This window comes from Strix aluco, chromosome 6 (genome assembly GCF_031877795.1).
Source record: "Strix aluco isolate bStrAlu1 chromosome 6, bStrAlu1.hap1, whole genome shotgun sequence".
Taxonomy (NCBI): Eukaryota; Metazoa; Chordata; class Aves; order Strigiformes; family Strigidae; genus Strix; species Strix aluco.
The window spans coordinates 29,552,612-29,567,552 of record NC_133936.1 but is presented as its reverse complement, the minus strand read 5'-3'; the positions used below and the strand labels follow the sequence as shown (position 1 = coordinate 29,567,552).

The following is a 14,941-nucleotide window of genomic DNA, read 5'->3' as shown; positions in this document are numbered from 1 at the left end:
GCGGATTTGAGAGGGAATCAAGTTAAGCCCTGTGATTGTTTTTTTCTACAGGGCAGCGCATAGCTGTTGTGGTTCATTTTTCTTTTTTAAAAATTCACCTTACCAATTCTGATCCGGCCTGATCACACATGATCTTCTAATATCAAATCACATCCAGGGGTGAGGATGACTTTGTAGATACAAAGAAGAGAAAGATTCTACATACAAATACATAATCATATATAGTCTTAAAGCCTTTATTTTAATGCAAAATAAAACAGGTAAAATTTATATAGCCATATATAACAAAAGATCGAAATCTCTGATGTACTAGAAAAAACCTCTCAAATTTTTTGTTGAATTTCTCCCCAAAAACAATCACACATGATTTTAAAATCAGTTTTGCTTAAACACACAGGTATTGTCAGGATCACAAACAAACACCTCTCCCCCACAATAACAGAATAGTGTCTTATAAAGCCTTCTCTTCTATGCAGAGATAGTGAATAGTGCTTCCGATTTTGCACGGAAGGCTTAGAGACTCTGCAGAACTGTGACGGAGAGCACAGGTGTAGGGCCTTTCAGAAGTGCAAAGCAGCCCCTGCTCAGAGCAGAGTGTCTGGATGCGACCCTGGCAGAGCAGTCGGTAGGATTCACTCACAGCACTAACTCTCTGAATAAACACATCCGTGATGGCTGGGAGGAGGAGGTAGCACAATTCATCTGTAAAAAAATTAGGCAGCATGTGAAGCTATTTCTAGATCAGGAAGCTGGAGTGAATTGGAATTTAGGGCTGCATGCACTTTTTCAAGGCAGGAGCCTTTTTTTTTTTTTAATGCTTAGTTCCCTCTTTTTTTTTTTCCACAAAGGGCAATTGATATTTCTTTATGCATTCGAGGGGTGCCTAGAGACTTCTGCATCATAATATATCACAGTGGTAATGTCTGCTTGCAGGCCAAGATCGTGGCTCACTAGTGGGTGGTCACTCAGAAAATCCACAGGCTCTTTTTCTATCTCTTAATCTTTCAACTGCTGGGCCTGGCTGGCCCCACGCCAGAGCCAGAAATGCAGGCTGCACGCCACCAGCTCAGGAAATCAAAGCTTTCAGCTTCACGTGAGAGTGGGCCTCTTTCCCCCTTGTCTTGACTCCTGTTCACACGCACACTTATGGCACGCTGCTCCTGTGGCAAACCCAAACTCTCCCTTCACGCCCGCTACGTCAGTAACTTTACTGCTGGACTGGCACATTTTGGATGAGGGAGTGTGAGGCAATTACGTGTCAAGAGCATTTCAGACTCATAATTTTCCCAAACATATGGACATATGGGGAAAAGAACAACTTGTTACTTAACGGCTCTTTTGGATTTTGCAAGTGTGTATTTTCAACCGTCAGTTGTAGCACCTCGTGAATTCTGCACGGTACATATTTTTCCACAATATGGTGCTAAAATCATACATTTTACACTGCAGAGAAGCTGACTATATATACTGTAGTTACACATTATACTTTTGAACATACCGTACCTCTACCAGATATTAAACCAGCAAATGGCAATTTTCTCCCAGAACAATGGCACCAGAGATTGATGAGATGCTCTGTAATACTTTTTGGTCTTGTTCCCCCAGCTAGGTCAGACTGTTCTTCCTCCTTAGCTCCTCATCTGTAGGATGCATCCATATATTATACTTGCAGCACTTTTTTTTTTTTTTTTTGAAGAAGCAGCTCTGTACTGATCTAACAGCAGAAGCATAATTTAATAACCTGTTGGGTAAGATTAACAGCTCAGAAGGTGTTTGTTTGATCTGTCCGCCTCAACCAAGTGGAGCTGATGCAGTCAAGGGGAGCTCTTAAGGAGAGATTCAGGTTACGGGGAGACAATTGCGCAGGTCCTTCAAAGGCTATAAATAACGCAGGAGCTGTTTCCATCCAGATTTTATTTGGCCCTGGCTCTTGAAATACTGTAAATAAGTTCTGTTCCCTGTGCTGTGATGCCATAGTTGAGAGTGATTTATAAAGGCAGTAGCTTATATTCAGAGCTGGTTTTAATTGTGGCCTGGCTTGATAAAGCCACTGTCGCAAACATATTAGTTTCTTTACAGCTGGATCAAATGTATCAGGGGTTATATTTCAAGGAGGGAAAGGAAAGTATTTTAATTTGTTTTCGCTTCACTTTCAGCGGGCCTTCATAACACCAGCAGCTACCCTGTGGCTGCCAAGTCCTGGCTGAGTATCCTACAGCATCTAAAACTCTTTGAGAGAAGTACAAGGCTGTGTACAGCACGTACATGACAGGCAGAGTTTCCTTGGGGAATGTGCCTTATTTATGGAGGGTACCAAGAGACATCCAGCTTTACATCCAACCCTCCCTCCAGAGGTTTTTCCCTCCTACATTACTAGGGAAGAGGGCAGAAAGAAATGGAACAAGAACCGAACACTGTTGCTTCATGATCGGTTGCATTCCTCTCCCTCCCACCAATGCTTCCTCCTGACTGGATTCAGAGCTGTGCCTGCCCCTGCCCCAGGGAGTCTAGCCCTGTATCTGAATCACAGAGATGTTCCTCCACCACCCCAAAGCTGTCTCCTCTCCTCTGCTTCCCAGCCTGTCTGGTAGGTAGAGATTGGTGTGAATGCAAATGCTAGAGTCTGCCAGCCAGCCGGGCAGCTGCAAGTGCTCCCTGTGCCTCAGGGTTATGCCAGTCTCTCACCAGCATTAGCAGCACAGAAGAAACGTTGGCTGGGATTAAACGCTGCTTCTCATCAAGGCCATTACCTACTGGCAGTGGCCCCTGGAAAGCAGCATTGCACAAGCCCACCCTGCCCTGCGCCTTACGGACCTCTTACTCTAACAAGGCCTTTTTCCCAGGGATATCTAGTAAAGAGACATGCTCCTAGCAGGACAAACCTTCCTGGTGATATTTAATACCTGGGAAGTGACCCATGTGATTTAATCTGTTGCATACCAAAGGTGTCAAAAAGACATCAAAGAAATCCTTGTGCTTAATCCTAGGCCAGGTCACAGTCTCTCCCTGATGAGGAGAGGAGCCCAAACGGTTTAAGAGCACTCCCAAAAGGCTGAAGTTGAGGAATTAAGGACACTTTGAAACTTCACAAAATGTATTTCTAGGTGGCAAGACTATATGGTTTCCCTGTGACAAAATCCTTGAGACAAATCTCTGAGCACCCACAGCCCTGTTGGGCTGGGTAGCACAGGTCCCCGTGACTGGGGACATGCATTCCTGACCTCCCAGGCTGGCCAGCTGCAGAGCAAGCTCAGGCTGTGTGGGGCAAAGAGCCAGACACGTACCCCACTGCCCTGTCCCCCCACGGCTCTGCTGTGCTGCTGGCCTCTCTCCTCACCCACACCTTTTCTCTTCCTATGCACTGCTGCAAATAACTTGCTACAAACAGCTATTCTTTCCTCTTCCTCCTAGGCCCCAGGGTCTTGAAGCCCTCCCTGTTGCTTTCCTTGTCTTCTCTCTCCACTTGCTGTGAAAAGCCCCTTTTCCCGCTGGCCTGATGGCCCCTGGCTGCAAGAACTTGAGTAGTTTGGCACTTGGCACAGCCTGGCAGTGGGCTCTGTGCTGGCGGGTGCCTTCACACAGTGGCTGGCTTCTGAGGGCCAGGCACGCTGCTGGCAGGCACTTCGCTGCAACCCTGGCCAGAGCGGGCTGGGAAGGGGCTGCCCTGCCAGAGCCAAGGCGGCACTTGATACAGTAACTTAATATGAATTACGGAGTCCATGCCCGCGGTCACCTCCTCAGTCACTTCTTATAGGCCAGCTCCACTGAAACCTCAGGAGCAACACCTTCTGACAGCAGCTGAGGATCTGATCTCCGGGATTTACACTTAAAGAGTGCACACTATATAACTATGAAATGCTCACAAGCACACACACGCACATCTACAGACACACACTTCTCAGGTGGCTGGCTGCATGGCAGATAAAGCTTTTCGCTTTACTCCAAATGCAGCAGGTGCAATAAGTGGAGAATCTTGCTACACAAACTTCAAAAAATGAAGGCTACAAGATTGCTGCCACCACCAAACACAAAGAGGAAGACAGAGGCCAGATTACAAATCTGGAACTGCAGCATCCTTAAAGCACAGAGCTGCTGGTCTGAACATGACTGGAACGCGGCTGCTACCTCTGTGGCAGTCCCTTGTCAACTCACGATCACACGCTGGATTACACAAGATCCCCACCTCTGCACGAAGTCCATACTGCATGCTGTGTTCTCACTTAAAGGCTCTATTACAGCACTCTGAAGTAAACTCTGGTGACACCACTGCCCTTATACAGACGTACTGTATAGGTGTAACTGGATTCGGTAAATAGCCCTGAGGTGTATTAAGTGTTCCAGCAGCCACTTTCTACTTTTAAAAAGAATTAAAAAATACTCAACTGTCTGGTACCTCACATACTCAAAACACATCGTACCTCACGTGGCTTTGCCTGTTAGGAAGCACCTACGCTGAGCCCAGCTCAGTAAGAACGACTCCAGGTCTCATGTGCCACTCTTACAGGCAGCTACGCTTGGGAACAACTCTACGAGGATGATGTCCGACGGGATTCTTCCTGGGCTGTGCCTGCAAGTCCAGTGCATGGCTATACAGCTGCAGTCATGGGGTTCTTCTGCCTGGGATCCTGTTGCCTGTACTGGTACTGGTCTGGACTGGTCCCACGGTGTCGGACAATTTCATTATAAGCTGGTGCTCGGTGGGACTGAGGAGGGGAAGGAGGCACGTCCTGCCGGAGGGGTCCTTTATGCTGGTTTGTGACAGGCTGGGCTGCGTAGTACTGGGGGTACCTCAATTCTGCCACTCTTGTGTCCGGTGCACGGATGTAGTTCCCCTTAGAGGGGTGGACAACAGGCTGTCCCCCTTGGTAGTAGGGAAGATCTCTCTCCTTGTATATTACTCGTGGCCCTGTTAAATATTCCAGTGGCTCTGCAGGTCCGCGCCTGAGAAGGAAAAACACAATAAAGCACATAAAAAGGCAGTCTACTAGCCCAGCAACACATTATTGTACTCACAATCTATGTTTACTTTGGGAAAGGAAATGCCACCTCAAGCATGACAGGTCCAGATGAATCAAAAGAACTTTTGAAGGATAACAAGCCTCCCACCTGCTCGCTACAGAAGTCTGTAACACCCAGGACGCTGGAGGAAAGGTCCAGCGCACATCACAGCCCTTTTACAATGGGGGAGCACTGGAGCCCTTCAGCTCCAAAAGTCAGCCTCCTGTGATCCATTTGCTATAATGGAAACAAAGCTCCTTTAAACAATGCATGTTTGACTGAATCTTATCTAGCCTGAGGATAAACAGATGAGTTGGGTCTGCAAGTCTGCAAATCCCATAAGCTTTACATGCACAAATATTCACGCTTTCCAAGCCATTTCCCACTATTTTTTCTCCTAACATGTCAGACTGTAAAACTTTCCAAACACCATAGTTGGAAAAACTGGAACTCCTGGAAGAAACACTAGAGATGTCAGGCTACAGTACCTGTGTTTAATGGGCGAGCTGCCAGTGGGGTTTCAAAAAATCTCCTGTGATCTAGAAGGCCTGATATTACAACAGCACTGTAACTTGTCTGCATCAGTATGGATCTGACAAGCTCTACTTCACGTGAAAAGCAACATGTGAACACGTCATCCCTGAGGATGTGCCATGGAGCCCTCTATGTAGCTTTTTGCATCTTAATTCCATGATTTGCACTAATGAAGCATTGATATTTTTTCCTAGTACAGCTTAACTTGTGATACTTTTGAAATGGCAAAAATAATTGTTCTCACAGACATGTCACCAGAGCATCCCCAAAAGTTCAACTCAATTAGGAGTTTTTGCCAGTCTGATTGCAAATGTCTTTGCACTTTGGGCAAAACCTCTCATTGACTGCAGAGGAAGCTTCTCTCCGAGTGAGAGCTGAAGGAAGACGGCAGGGTTTTGACCCAAAACAGGGGCTGAAAGTATAAATCAATTACACCTGCTCTGTGGCTTTGGGCCTGAACTCATCAACTATTTAAATATTCTTTGCATAGATTTATTTTAAAAAGTCATTCTGGTACAGCAGATCAGGTGTTCACAATTTGTTAATGCCTCTTTTTGTTCACACAAAGATTTTACAAGCACGCTCCCCCCTTCTTAATCTGGGCTCCCAGACTCCACTGGAACTTGTTTTGCATGAAGTAAAACAAAACATGTGGTTTTCTGCTGCACTCGTTTAAGCCCATGGGGTAAATCATGGACATAGGCAATGAACAAACATTATCTGCCTTGAAATGAACCTACAATTCTCCCCCTGGAATAACTTAGTGCAAATGTTTCCTGTTTAAAATGGAAAGAGCAAAAGGAAGAATTCCAGGCCCTGGACTTTTAGGACCCTATGCTCCCTAGAGACTTTTTGCTTTGAAAACAGAACATTATAAAAGACAGGCACTCCTGGCTTTCCCTGCCCCCCCCCCCCGCAACCTGGTGAGACAGTCCAGACAAAGTGCTGAAGGGCCTGAAGCCACCCTCTGAGATACTAAAAGAACTCTTAAACTGTATGTATTGAGACAACTGCTGTCTCCGCTCACACCTAGGCCTTGCAACAAAGCCCAATTTCCACAGCAGGCCAAAGAGTTTCTCCATGTCTTTCTATACAAAGACTTGTTCACTAGTCAGTCCACTCACACTCAGCTTTTAATTCCTCTGTGCGCAAAAATGCACTTCCAGTCATAAAAGGCTTCTGCGACGGTAGAACCTGCTTTGTGTCAAGCAGCAAACCAACAGGAACAAATGTTAAACCTATACCCATCACCTTTTAATATAACAATAATGCTCAAAATCCTGTATATTAGATTTTATAAGATGTTCTCATCGGCAGCTATAATCAACCACATTCTCGTGGATTACATTAAAAAGGGACTGAGCTTGGAACCTGATCCAGAATTCACTGAAGAGCCAGGTAGCTTTTGGACACAGCTCTAACTGCAAAATTGAACTACTTTAGAATAACAAATTCAAGATTAATTGGTACCAAAATGACTGTTGTGAAGAGGACTGAGGCACCAGCATCATCTACTGAGCCTTCAGCACACAATTTATCCCTCAACTCCCACGAGAGGCCTGGATGTTGCAGGAAAAGAGGGGGATGTGTTTCGCTATCCAGCCAAAAGATCTGTATCCAGGAAAGCTCAGCCAGTCCAGTTCTAGGAGACAGTGTGACACTGCTGCCACACAAGCTGTGACTGCAGAGGGTAGTGCATTTAGGTAGCTTCGACCTAGGACTGTGCAGTGGGGATGAGCCTGAGCAATCAAAGCACAAGTGTGCCAGACCTGAGGCATGTACCCAAGCTGCTTGAGCTTGTTCTTTGAGGTCTTCATTGCTGTTACCTATGCTACAAAACTAAATCCACCATTGGTTCACTTACAGCTAATTCCATCTCTGGTTATGTAGACAAATGGCAGAGTGGAACATATGGGAAAAGCAAAATCTTTCTTTAAAAAATAAAGAAATAGCCAAGCTGTCCAGTCTCAGCACCAGTTTCCCTTCTCTGAGGGTGAAACATCCACAGGTGGTATCACTCTCGAGTGTCTTCCCCAGGAGTCAGGGCTTAGCAGCTGGGAGGAGAGGTTGTACACAGAGGGAATTGAATCTGCTGGAAGTGGCTTGAATCCACTTCACATGGATCCTTCAGGAAAGCCCCAGGAAGACAGAAGGTATGTCAGGTTTTTAGCAGCCTTGGCAATAATACAAGCAGTGATCTAAGCAATGATTACCAGAACTCTTGCATGAATAAAACCTTGGGAAACCCTCTAACTTCCCAAAAGACTGCCCCTGGGCAGCATGACCAGGGGGAAATTTAATGAAAGATAATCCTTGTGGCCACCACACTCTTCAGCTCACTTCCCCTGGTGATCCCAGTGGGTGTTATGCATGCGGATACACATGCTACAACGATGACACTTTTCTTCCCTTTTACGACCAGCACTGCATGGTGAAGCCAAGTTATCTCCTGAGGATTCATTCTACCCCACCTACCGGCCATGCCCGGTGAAGTCTGTTCTTAGAGAGCTGCTCACAGTGCAACCAACCAGCCTGAGGAGTCTCCATGAACCTCTGACATGAACCTCCATCTGACAAGTCTTAAAATACAGGAAAAAAACAGCCCTTCCTTCCCCAAGTGTGCCAAATTAACCATCAGAAAGTCAATCTTTTTAAGGTAGAAGAAACACCTACAGATACCAAGCTCTGGCTGTAGGAATGTTGTCACCATTAGGAGTAAGTCTAGGACACTGGGGGTAGTTCCTGTCCGGAAGAGCTGGGCTCCTCTAAAGCAACACCATTTTCACTTGATAGCTCATGGTGTAAAAGCATATGCTGTTGTTTATCCTTAAAGAAATTGCCATAACAACTCAAACCAAACACTTTCTACTTGGCAGCCCCTTGTAGATGCTATGCTTGTTTCTGCAAGAAGCAAAACAACCCCTGCCTTTTCATTCAGCAGACACTGCCACCTCTGAGGAGGCCCTAATGAAATTCTTCTCCCCTCCCTCGCTGTTTTTGTTGTCTCCTGATGAGTTCAGAGTTCACAGGGCCATATCACACCTCGCAAGTGACCCATGGTTTGGGGGTCAAACCAATAACCTCAAGTGGAAAATCACTGACCCAGGGGAGTGATCAAAAATCCACAAATTGGGTCAAGCAGGTCCAGCCACTCAAAAGGACCAGGCCAGGAGCGTGCCCTCTGAGAGGACATGCTGAGTAGGAGCTGCTCTGACCGTCAGCTGTTTTCCAGATTTTTGGCCAGTTGTTTGACCTGGGGGTCCAGTGAAATTAATGGCAGGCAGAAGGTAGGGAAGCTGACACAACAACCTGGGAAGGAACTGATCTCAGAGCTCAAAAAGTGTTTTTGCTGATAGTTCAGCTCTGCTGGCTCCCGCTGGAAGATGCATCACTGATGTGGGTCTAGCCAAAAGCAGAGGCTGCTGCTGAAGGAAGCAGTGGAAGGAAGGGAGGTAGAAACACCATGTTCAAGAAAGGCATCAAACTGGTGGGACAGTGAAACGCACTCCTCAAAAATTTCATGGGCAGTGTCCCCCTTAAAATGTTCATTTTATTGTGAGGATGTGAAATCTCACCTTCCCTTGCAGAGATATTATAGACCATACACACAGGTAGTTGCAAACATGTTTTGCCGTATCATTTCATATGCTGGTTAGGAGCTCTACTGGTTTATCTTCTAAATGATTCACCAGGTAAGAACTGTGATCCATTAGGAGCTTTAAGAGCACAAAGTAACCTTGGCCAAATAAAGCAGGTAACTTGTGACTGATGTTCAATTAACAGTACATGTGTTGTTATTTTCTCTGTGACAAGTAAAGCCCGAAGTAGATTGTTTTTCTATCCCTGCTTTATTTATCTTCCAAGCACAAAGAACAGAAAATCTAATATCTTCTGGCTTTGCTGCAGAATTTTTAAGAGCTTTGGGGTTTATTTAAAACTGAACCAAAGGATTCAGAATACTTAAGAAAGGCTTATTTTACCCAAAATGTTATTTAGTCATTGAAGTTAAACAGTTATCTGTAGGTTTCAAAAAACACCTTTTGCTTTCTGCAGTTCCTCCCTTTTTTTTTTTTTAAAGCCCTCATTTCAGTAATTCTTCAGTTGTGGAGGATCTCACAGCACAGACTGGCCTAAATACCTGATGCTTCAAAAAACAACCAGAAAAAATGATTTCATTTCAGGTTTACTGTGTTTCATTGTTAACCCCCATTTGCAGGTCACCTTTAGCATCAGCCACTAGACACATGCTTGGGTTATCTGAAAGGAAAGGGAAGCAAAATGACAGTCTGGCCTTCAAGCTGTTCTCCATCATGTTGGGGGTTTGGATTTCATCATGACAAAGAGTCTTTCTTGCCTCTGTTCTATAGGGAGAATCACAGAGGTCACCCTCTTAGTACCTGGTAAAAAGCAAGGAAGGGAATGCTCTCTTCTTACATCACTGTCTCCTCCTTGCTGCTGAGGGAATATTTTGCAAGGGATATAATCTCACATGAAAAACCACGTTCTTACTTTGTCAGGGAGTGCTTCTTGAAATAAACTTCAAAGACAGCCACAGACTAAGTAGCAAATGGAAAGCCCACATTTGGCTGCAGTCTCTTTCATGTCTAAGCAAGACATACAGAGGCTCTAGGTGATGGCATCAGGCAGCTCAGGCTGTGATTAAAGAACAGGAGAAAGCAACAAGGTCCTATCTGTGTCCAAATTCTCACTGAAGAACTCTATTGTATGCATCATGATTGCATGCTGTTTGTTCTCAGTCAGGAGGATCTACTTTTAAAGAAGAAAGGAGAAGCTGATGTAAGAATTAAATTATGCAAACAAACAATCTTACAGTATCAAATACATTACACTGTGTCTTTATAAAGCTCTTCTCAACATACACTGAAAACAACTGACTGAAAAGACCATGTAGTCCCTATCTCTATAGATACAGTATTAAAGACAAGGCAGTGCTGTTTGTAGTCAGTGGCACTAAGAACTTCTGTTGGTTAATATTCAATGTGCATATAACTTAAAAAAAAAATATTTTTTTTAAACCACTGCAGGTTTCAAAAAAATCACTGCACGACTCTGAGCTTCATTAAAGTCTGTCTCTGTATCTTAATAGGCGAGATACTCCTATAACAAACATTCTTTGCTGTTTCAGACCAATACTTCCCATAGCTGATGATGGGGTTTGCATTTAAAAAACCACTGGAAATCAAATTTGGTATCTTAGTGCTGGGAAGAATTTGCAGCACAAGGAAGTGCTCAGTGGCTGCTGTCTGTGAGAGAGGCTTGTACCACTCAGAAGGCGGCAGATGTCTAGCAATGTCATACTAACCTCAAACACACCACACACAGATTATTTATGGGCTGAGCTGGTGGAGGTGCTTTCTTCTCCTGTTCTTTTATCAACAATACAAGGCTAAAAAATCAGATAACATAAACGAATACAATCCCTGGCTCTCATGTAGCACATGCCATGCGGAGAGAGCTGTTTTTAGTTTGAGGACTGTGTTTGGAATTCCTTCAGTGTCAGGTTTCCAGTTACCAGACCCTCATCCCTGGGCCAGGCACGACTGCGGTTGGACTGGATTAGCAGAACACTCTGCAATGTATATTACATAGCTTTGACTTCTATAGGCTTTGCAGACCCATAAAAATAATGATCATTTCATGACCTGTGTTACTGGGGGGGAAAAAAGAGCAGGAAAATCTCTCTCCTCCCTTTTTAAAGAATTCATATTTGTTTTGGATTTGGAAAAGGAGGGAACCATACAAGTTTGAAATTCAAGCAAGAGTACATTTCAGATGCAATGCAGGCAGGCTTGACTCTCTTCCCTTGCATGAAGCTTTGCAAAGTTTAACAGTGGTGACTGGCCTGAACGTAAGAGCTTATATGCATAGTTCTTCTCTCACTACAGTATTATGGCTTGGAATATTTAGAAACACACAGCAAAAGCACCACAATCCTGGAAGGTAAGTGCATAGACATGTTTATATTACTCTAGTTGAAGTCTAGCCTTAAAGTGTCTGGAGAACAAAGTCCTTTACTGTTTGCAGAGGGCCACATTTTGAGAGATGTTGGGCCCCAGCAGCTCCCTGGGCAGTTCTTAGCAATGGGAGACATTTAGGTGTCCCACCTGTTTTTACATCCAGGACCAAACATAAAGTTTAGTCAGATACTAGCTTTCCATGCAGATAATCAGACTGCAGAAACAACTGTAAGATAGGAAGATAGTAGTCTGACAGGTTTAAAACTTTACTATAAGATTATATAAGATTTCTTACAACAGCATGAACAGTCTACTTTGCATGCAAGCAAATTGACTGTTTTCAATTTCTAATGGAGCAAACTATGTCACAAATTGGTTAACATCAGAATTTAGAGTGCCATTTAATTAAACTCCCTCCCATAGGCAACAAAGCCATAAAACATTGTGTTGCTCCTTTGCTCCACCATTAGTTTATTTTCCACAGCAGATCTCAGACCAGCTTCCGATAATCCCGTCCTGCAGGCAAAGCTCCCCTTTCTTTCCTTCTCTAAATCCAACCTCCAAGTATAGGAACTGCAATAATCAGGATTAAAACCCTCAAATCAACAGCAACAAAAACCCGAATATGCTACCCGGTGCTCTATAAATGTCCAATAAGCATTCAAAACAACTAGTCCAATAATCCCTCCTACTCAATTCCTCACTTGTTTTGTTCATATGCTCTCAGGCATGGTACATCTCTTCTACCAGGAGGCATAAAATGAAGTAGCACCTATTGAACAAGACATCGCTATTCTGTGATCTCTTCAAGCTTAAAGGGATCTTAAGTAGATTGGTACTTTAAGTAGCGAGTCATTACAACATGTGTCATTTCATATGTTACTCATTATTCAACACAACATAATACTGTGTGAGTCATTAACCTCTTGGCATTGGTAACCTACTCTCAATGCTAAGCAGTCATGCTTGTTGCTCAGGAACCCCCATGCTCTGTCGGGGAGAGACCTGGATGAGATTTTAAGGTCCCTTTAGTCTTTTGTTTTGTAGATCAGCAGGGGCCGAAAGCTCTTCCTATAGACTAAAAGAGTTCTTGGCCTTTGGTCTCTTGCATCAAGTTTCTGAGACGATGATGGCCAATTTACATTGGAGGGGAGAAAACTTCTTTTTAAAGGATGTATGCATCTTAAGCCAGCAAAAGAAGCAAATGTTTAGGTTTCTCAGCTGAATTTTGTATTTCAATGCAGACTCAAACTAATAAGAAGTACTGAATGCATGCAGAACTGCCACCACTGGGGTGAGATGCTAAAAAAGTGAAAATGCTAAAGTGAAGTCTCTCTTATGGTAATATTCGTACTGCATTACTGTGCAGTAGCTCCAATGGCCATGGGGACCCCGCTATCCCTACCAGGAGAAAAGCCAGCTACTTCCCTCAAGAGCAGGCAAGCAATGAGAAGGGAGAGAGATGCACAGAGGTGACCCCCCAATGCTGGCCCCAGCACAGCTGCAGCACAAAAGCCAGAAATACTATCCAGATCTCTTTGCCTCGCCCTAACCTCTACTGCAGATCTCTGCTTTTTTGGAGACTAACAGGGTAGAAATTAAAGGCCCTGAAGTGGTTCAGGAGATTTTAATTTGATTTAAAAGAAATTCTGTTGCCATAGTCAAAATACCTCTTCAGAAGGAAACAAATACACCGCTCAGGCTCCAGGAGAGCTCCTCCTGAGCAAAGGAGCCTCCTCCCTTGGTCTATCCATTCACAGCACTACTGCTATCCACGCAGTTTTTGTAAAGTGCTTTCAAAGACACATAAACCCAAATTCTATCCTGTTCTCATTTTTGACGTGAAATGAATTTAAAGCATGGTGATTATTCAGCTGTGCTGTTCAAATGATTTTCAACAAATACCAGAAATCATTAAAAGAATCTTCCTAAGTAATAACAACCTGGACCCAGGTCTTTACAATTCAGCCGCTGGGAACTTAACATGCTGTCTGATCTTTAGTGGGCTAGTAAAAACCTGTAAGAAGTGGTTATTAATGTTATTACCAAGCTTTTAGGCTTTTTTTTTAAAACATCTCTCATTTAAATTAAAGCATTCCTTGCAGCATTTTCTCCCATTGCCATGATGAAGCATGGCTGTCAATTCTGCCTTCGATGGCACAAACTGGGTAGTAAAACCATGCTTCAATAAAAAAGGAAAATGATTTTTGAAACTGATTGTAGCTGGTTATTTTTCCCTTCATTTCTTTTCTTTCTGGGTCCAGACATTCTGTTAAACTAACTGGGATGTGCCATTCCCTTTTTTCGCCTTTGCAACAAAGGCAAAGCTCAAGATCCAGAGAAGAACAATGGCTGCTTTTTGGGGGTGAGTGGGACCTTAAGCTGCTCTTATTTCCTTCTTCAGGCAGTATTTCTGTCCTCATTGTTCCCCTACTGCTCATGTACTGATTTGCTCCTAAACAGTGCAAACAGCCTGTAAGTACATCCTCCCCCCTATATTTTCTTTTGTTAGAACCATTCATTTCTATACAGGCATTAGATTATAGATTTCCTGGCTTGCTGCACTCCATTAACACTCTGGTAACCACCCGTTTTCCAGCCAGCCATTAAACACCACCTTTAATAATTGAGATTTAAAGGCTCAGGGCATGATAAACAGCTGAAGTTATAACTTTACAGCTGCCTCTACGGAAGTGTGTAAATCTCCAGATTTGGATAGGCAAATCAGTTAATTAGACTTGCATTAAGTCACAAACTTTGTAGGTGCTCTGACAGCAGATGTCCTTAAGTTGAGCTTTAAATAACAAGGGTCAAACCCCTCAGTCCCACCGGGCTAGGAGAGACGGAAACGTCCCACCCGGTGCCCAGAGAGCAGTAGCACTGACTGCAGCTGCCGTGACTTGCAGACGGCCGCCAGCGCCCTGCGACGGCAGCTCATTCCAGCTGTGTTTATGCTGGCTTCTTCCTTAAGCTTCTACAGTTACACCAACATCAGCGCAGCTGCAGCAAGCGGAGCGACTGCTGACTGGACATGCTCTACCTGTTGCCCGTGGTGGAGACAACCCATGGTTTAGCACCCTGCATTTCCTGCCCGCCAGCACACAGGTTGCTCTTTCAAAGCGGGGCCCTGCAAGTCGAGGGGCTGAGCGCAGCTTCCCCCTGCCTCTACCTGTGGCTGAGGGAATGCTATGTGGATGGCCCTGAGTCACTGCTAGCCAGTAAATGTTCAAAGCTGGTGAGATTTGAAGCTGCAGGCCACCGGCCTCTTTAGGGACATGGGTAGTAAGAGGTTAACCTTCGGTCGTGAGGCCCAAGTGCCTGTGCTCCATCTCTGCATGAGTTATCTCCCTGTTGCTGCATTTGAAAATACTGTATGTAATTAACTGTTATCAGGTTGTTAAGCAGTGTGCTGAAGTGTGAACTTATCATTC

At 44.4% G+C, this 14,941-nt stretch overlaps 1 protein-coding gene across 2 annotated transcripts in view; it reads right to left on the bottom strand.

Annotated features, from left to right (window-relative positions):
• Window positions 1–220: 220 nt before the first annotated feature.
• The window catches only part of PARD3B (par-3 family cell polarity regulator beta), a 431,776-nt gene continuing 417,055 nt past the window's right edge, over window positions 221–14,941 (bottom strand). For both annotated transcript variants that reach the window (XM_074829348.1, XM_074829347.1), the window contains exon 23: window positions 221–4,941. In XM_074829348.1, the coding sequence (XP_074685449.1) occupies window positions 4,587–4,941 (355 nt within the window). In that variant the 3' untranslated portion in view covers window positions 221–4,586. The remainder of the gene's footprint in view (window positions 4,942–14,941) is intronic.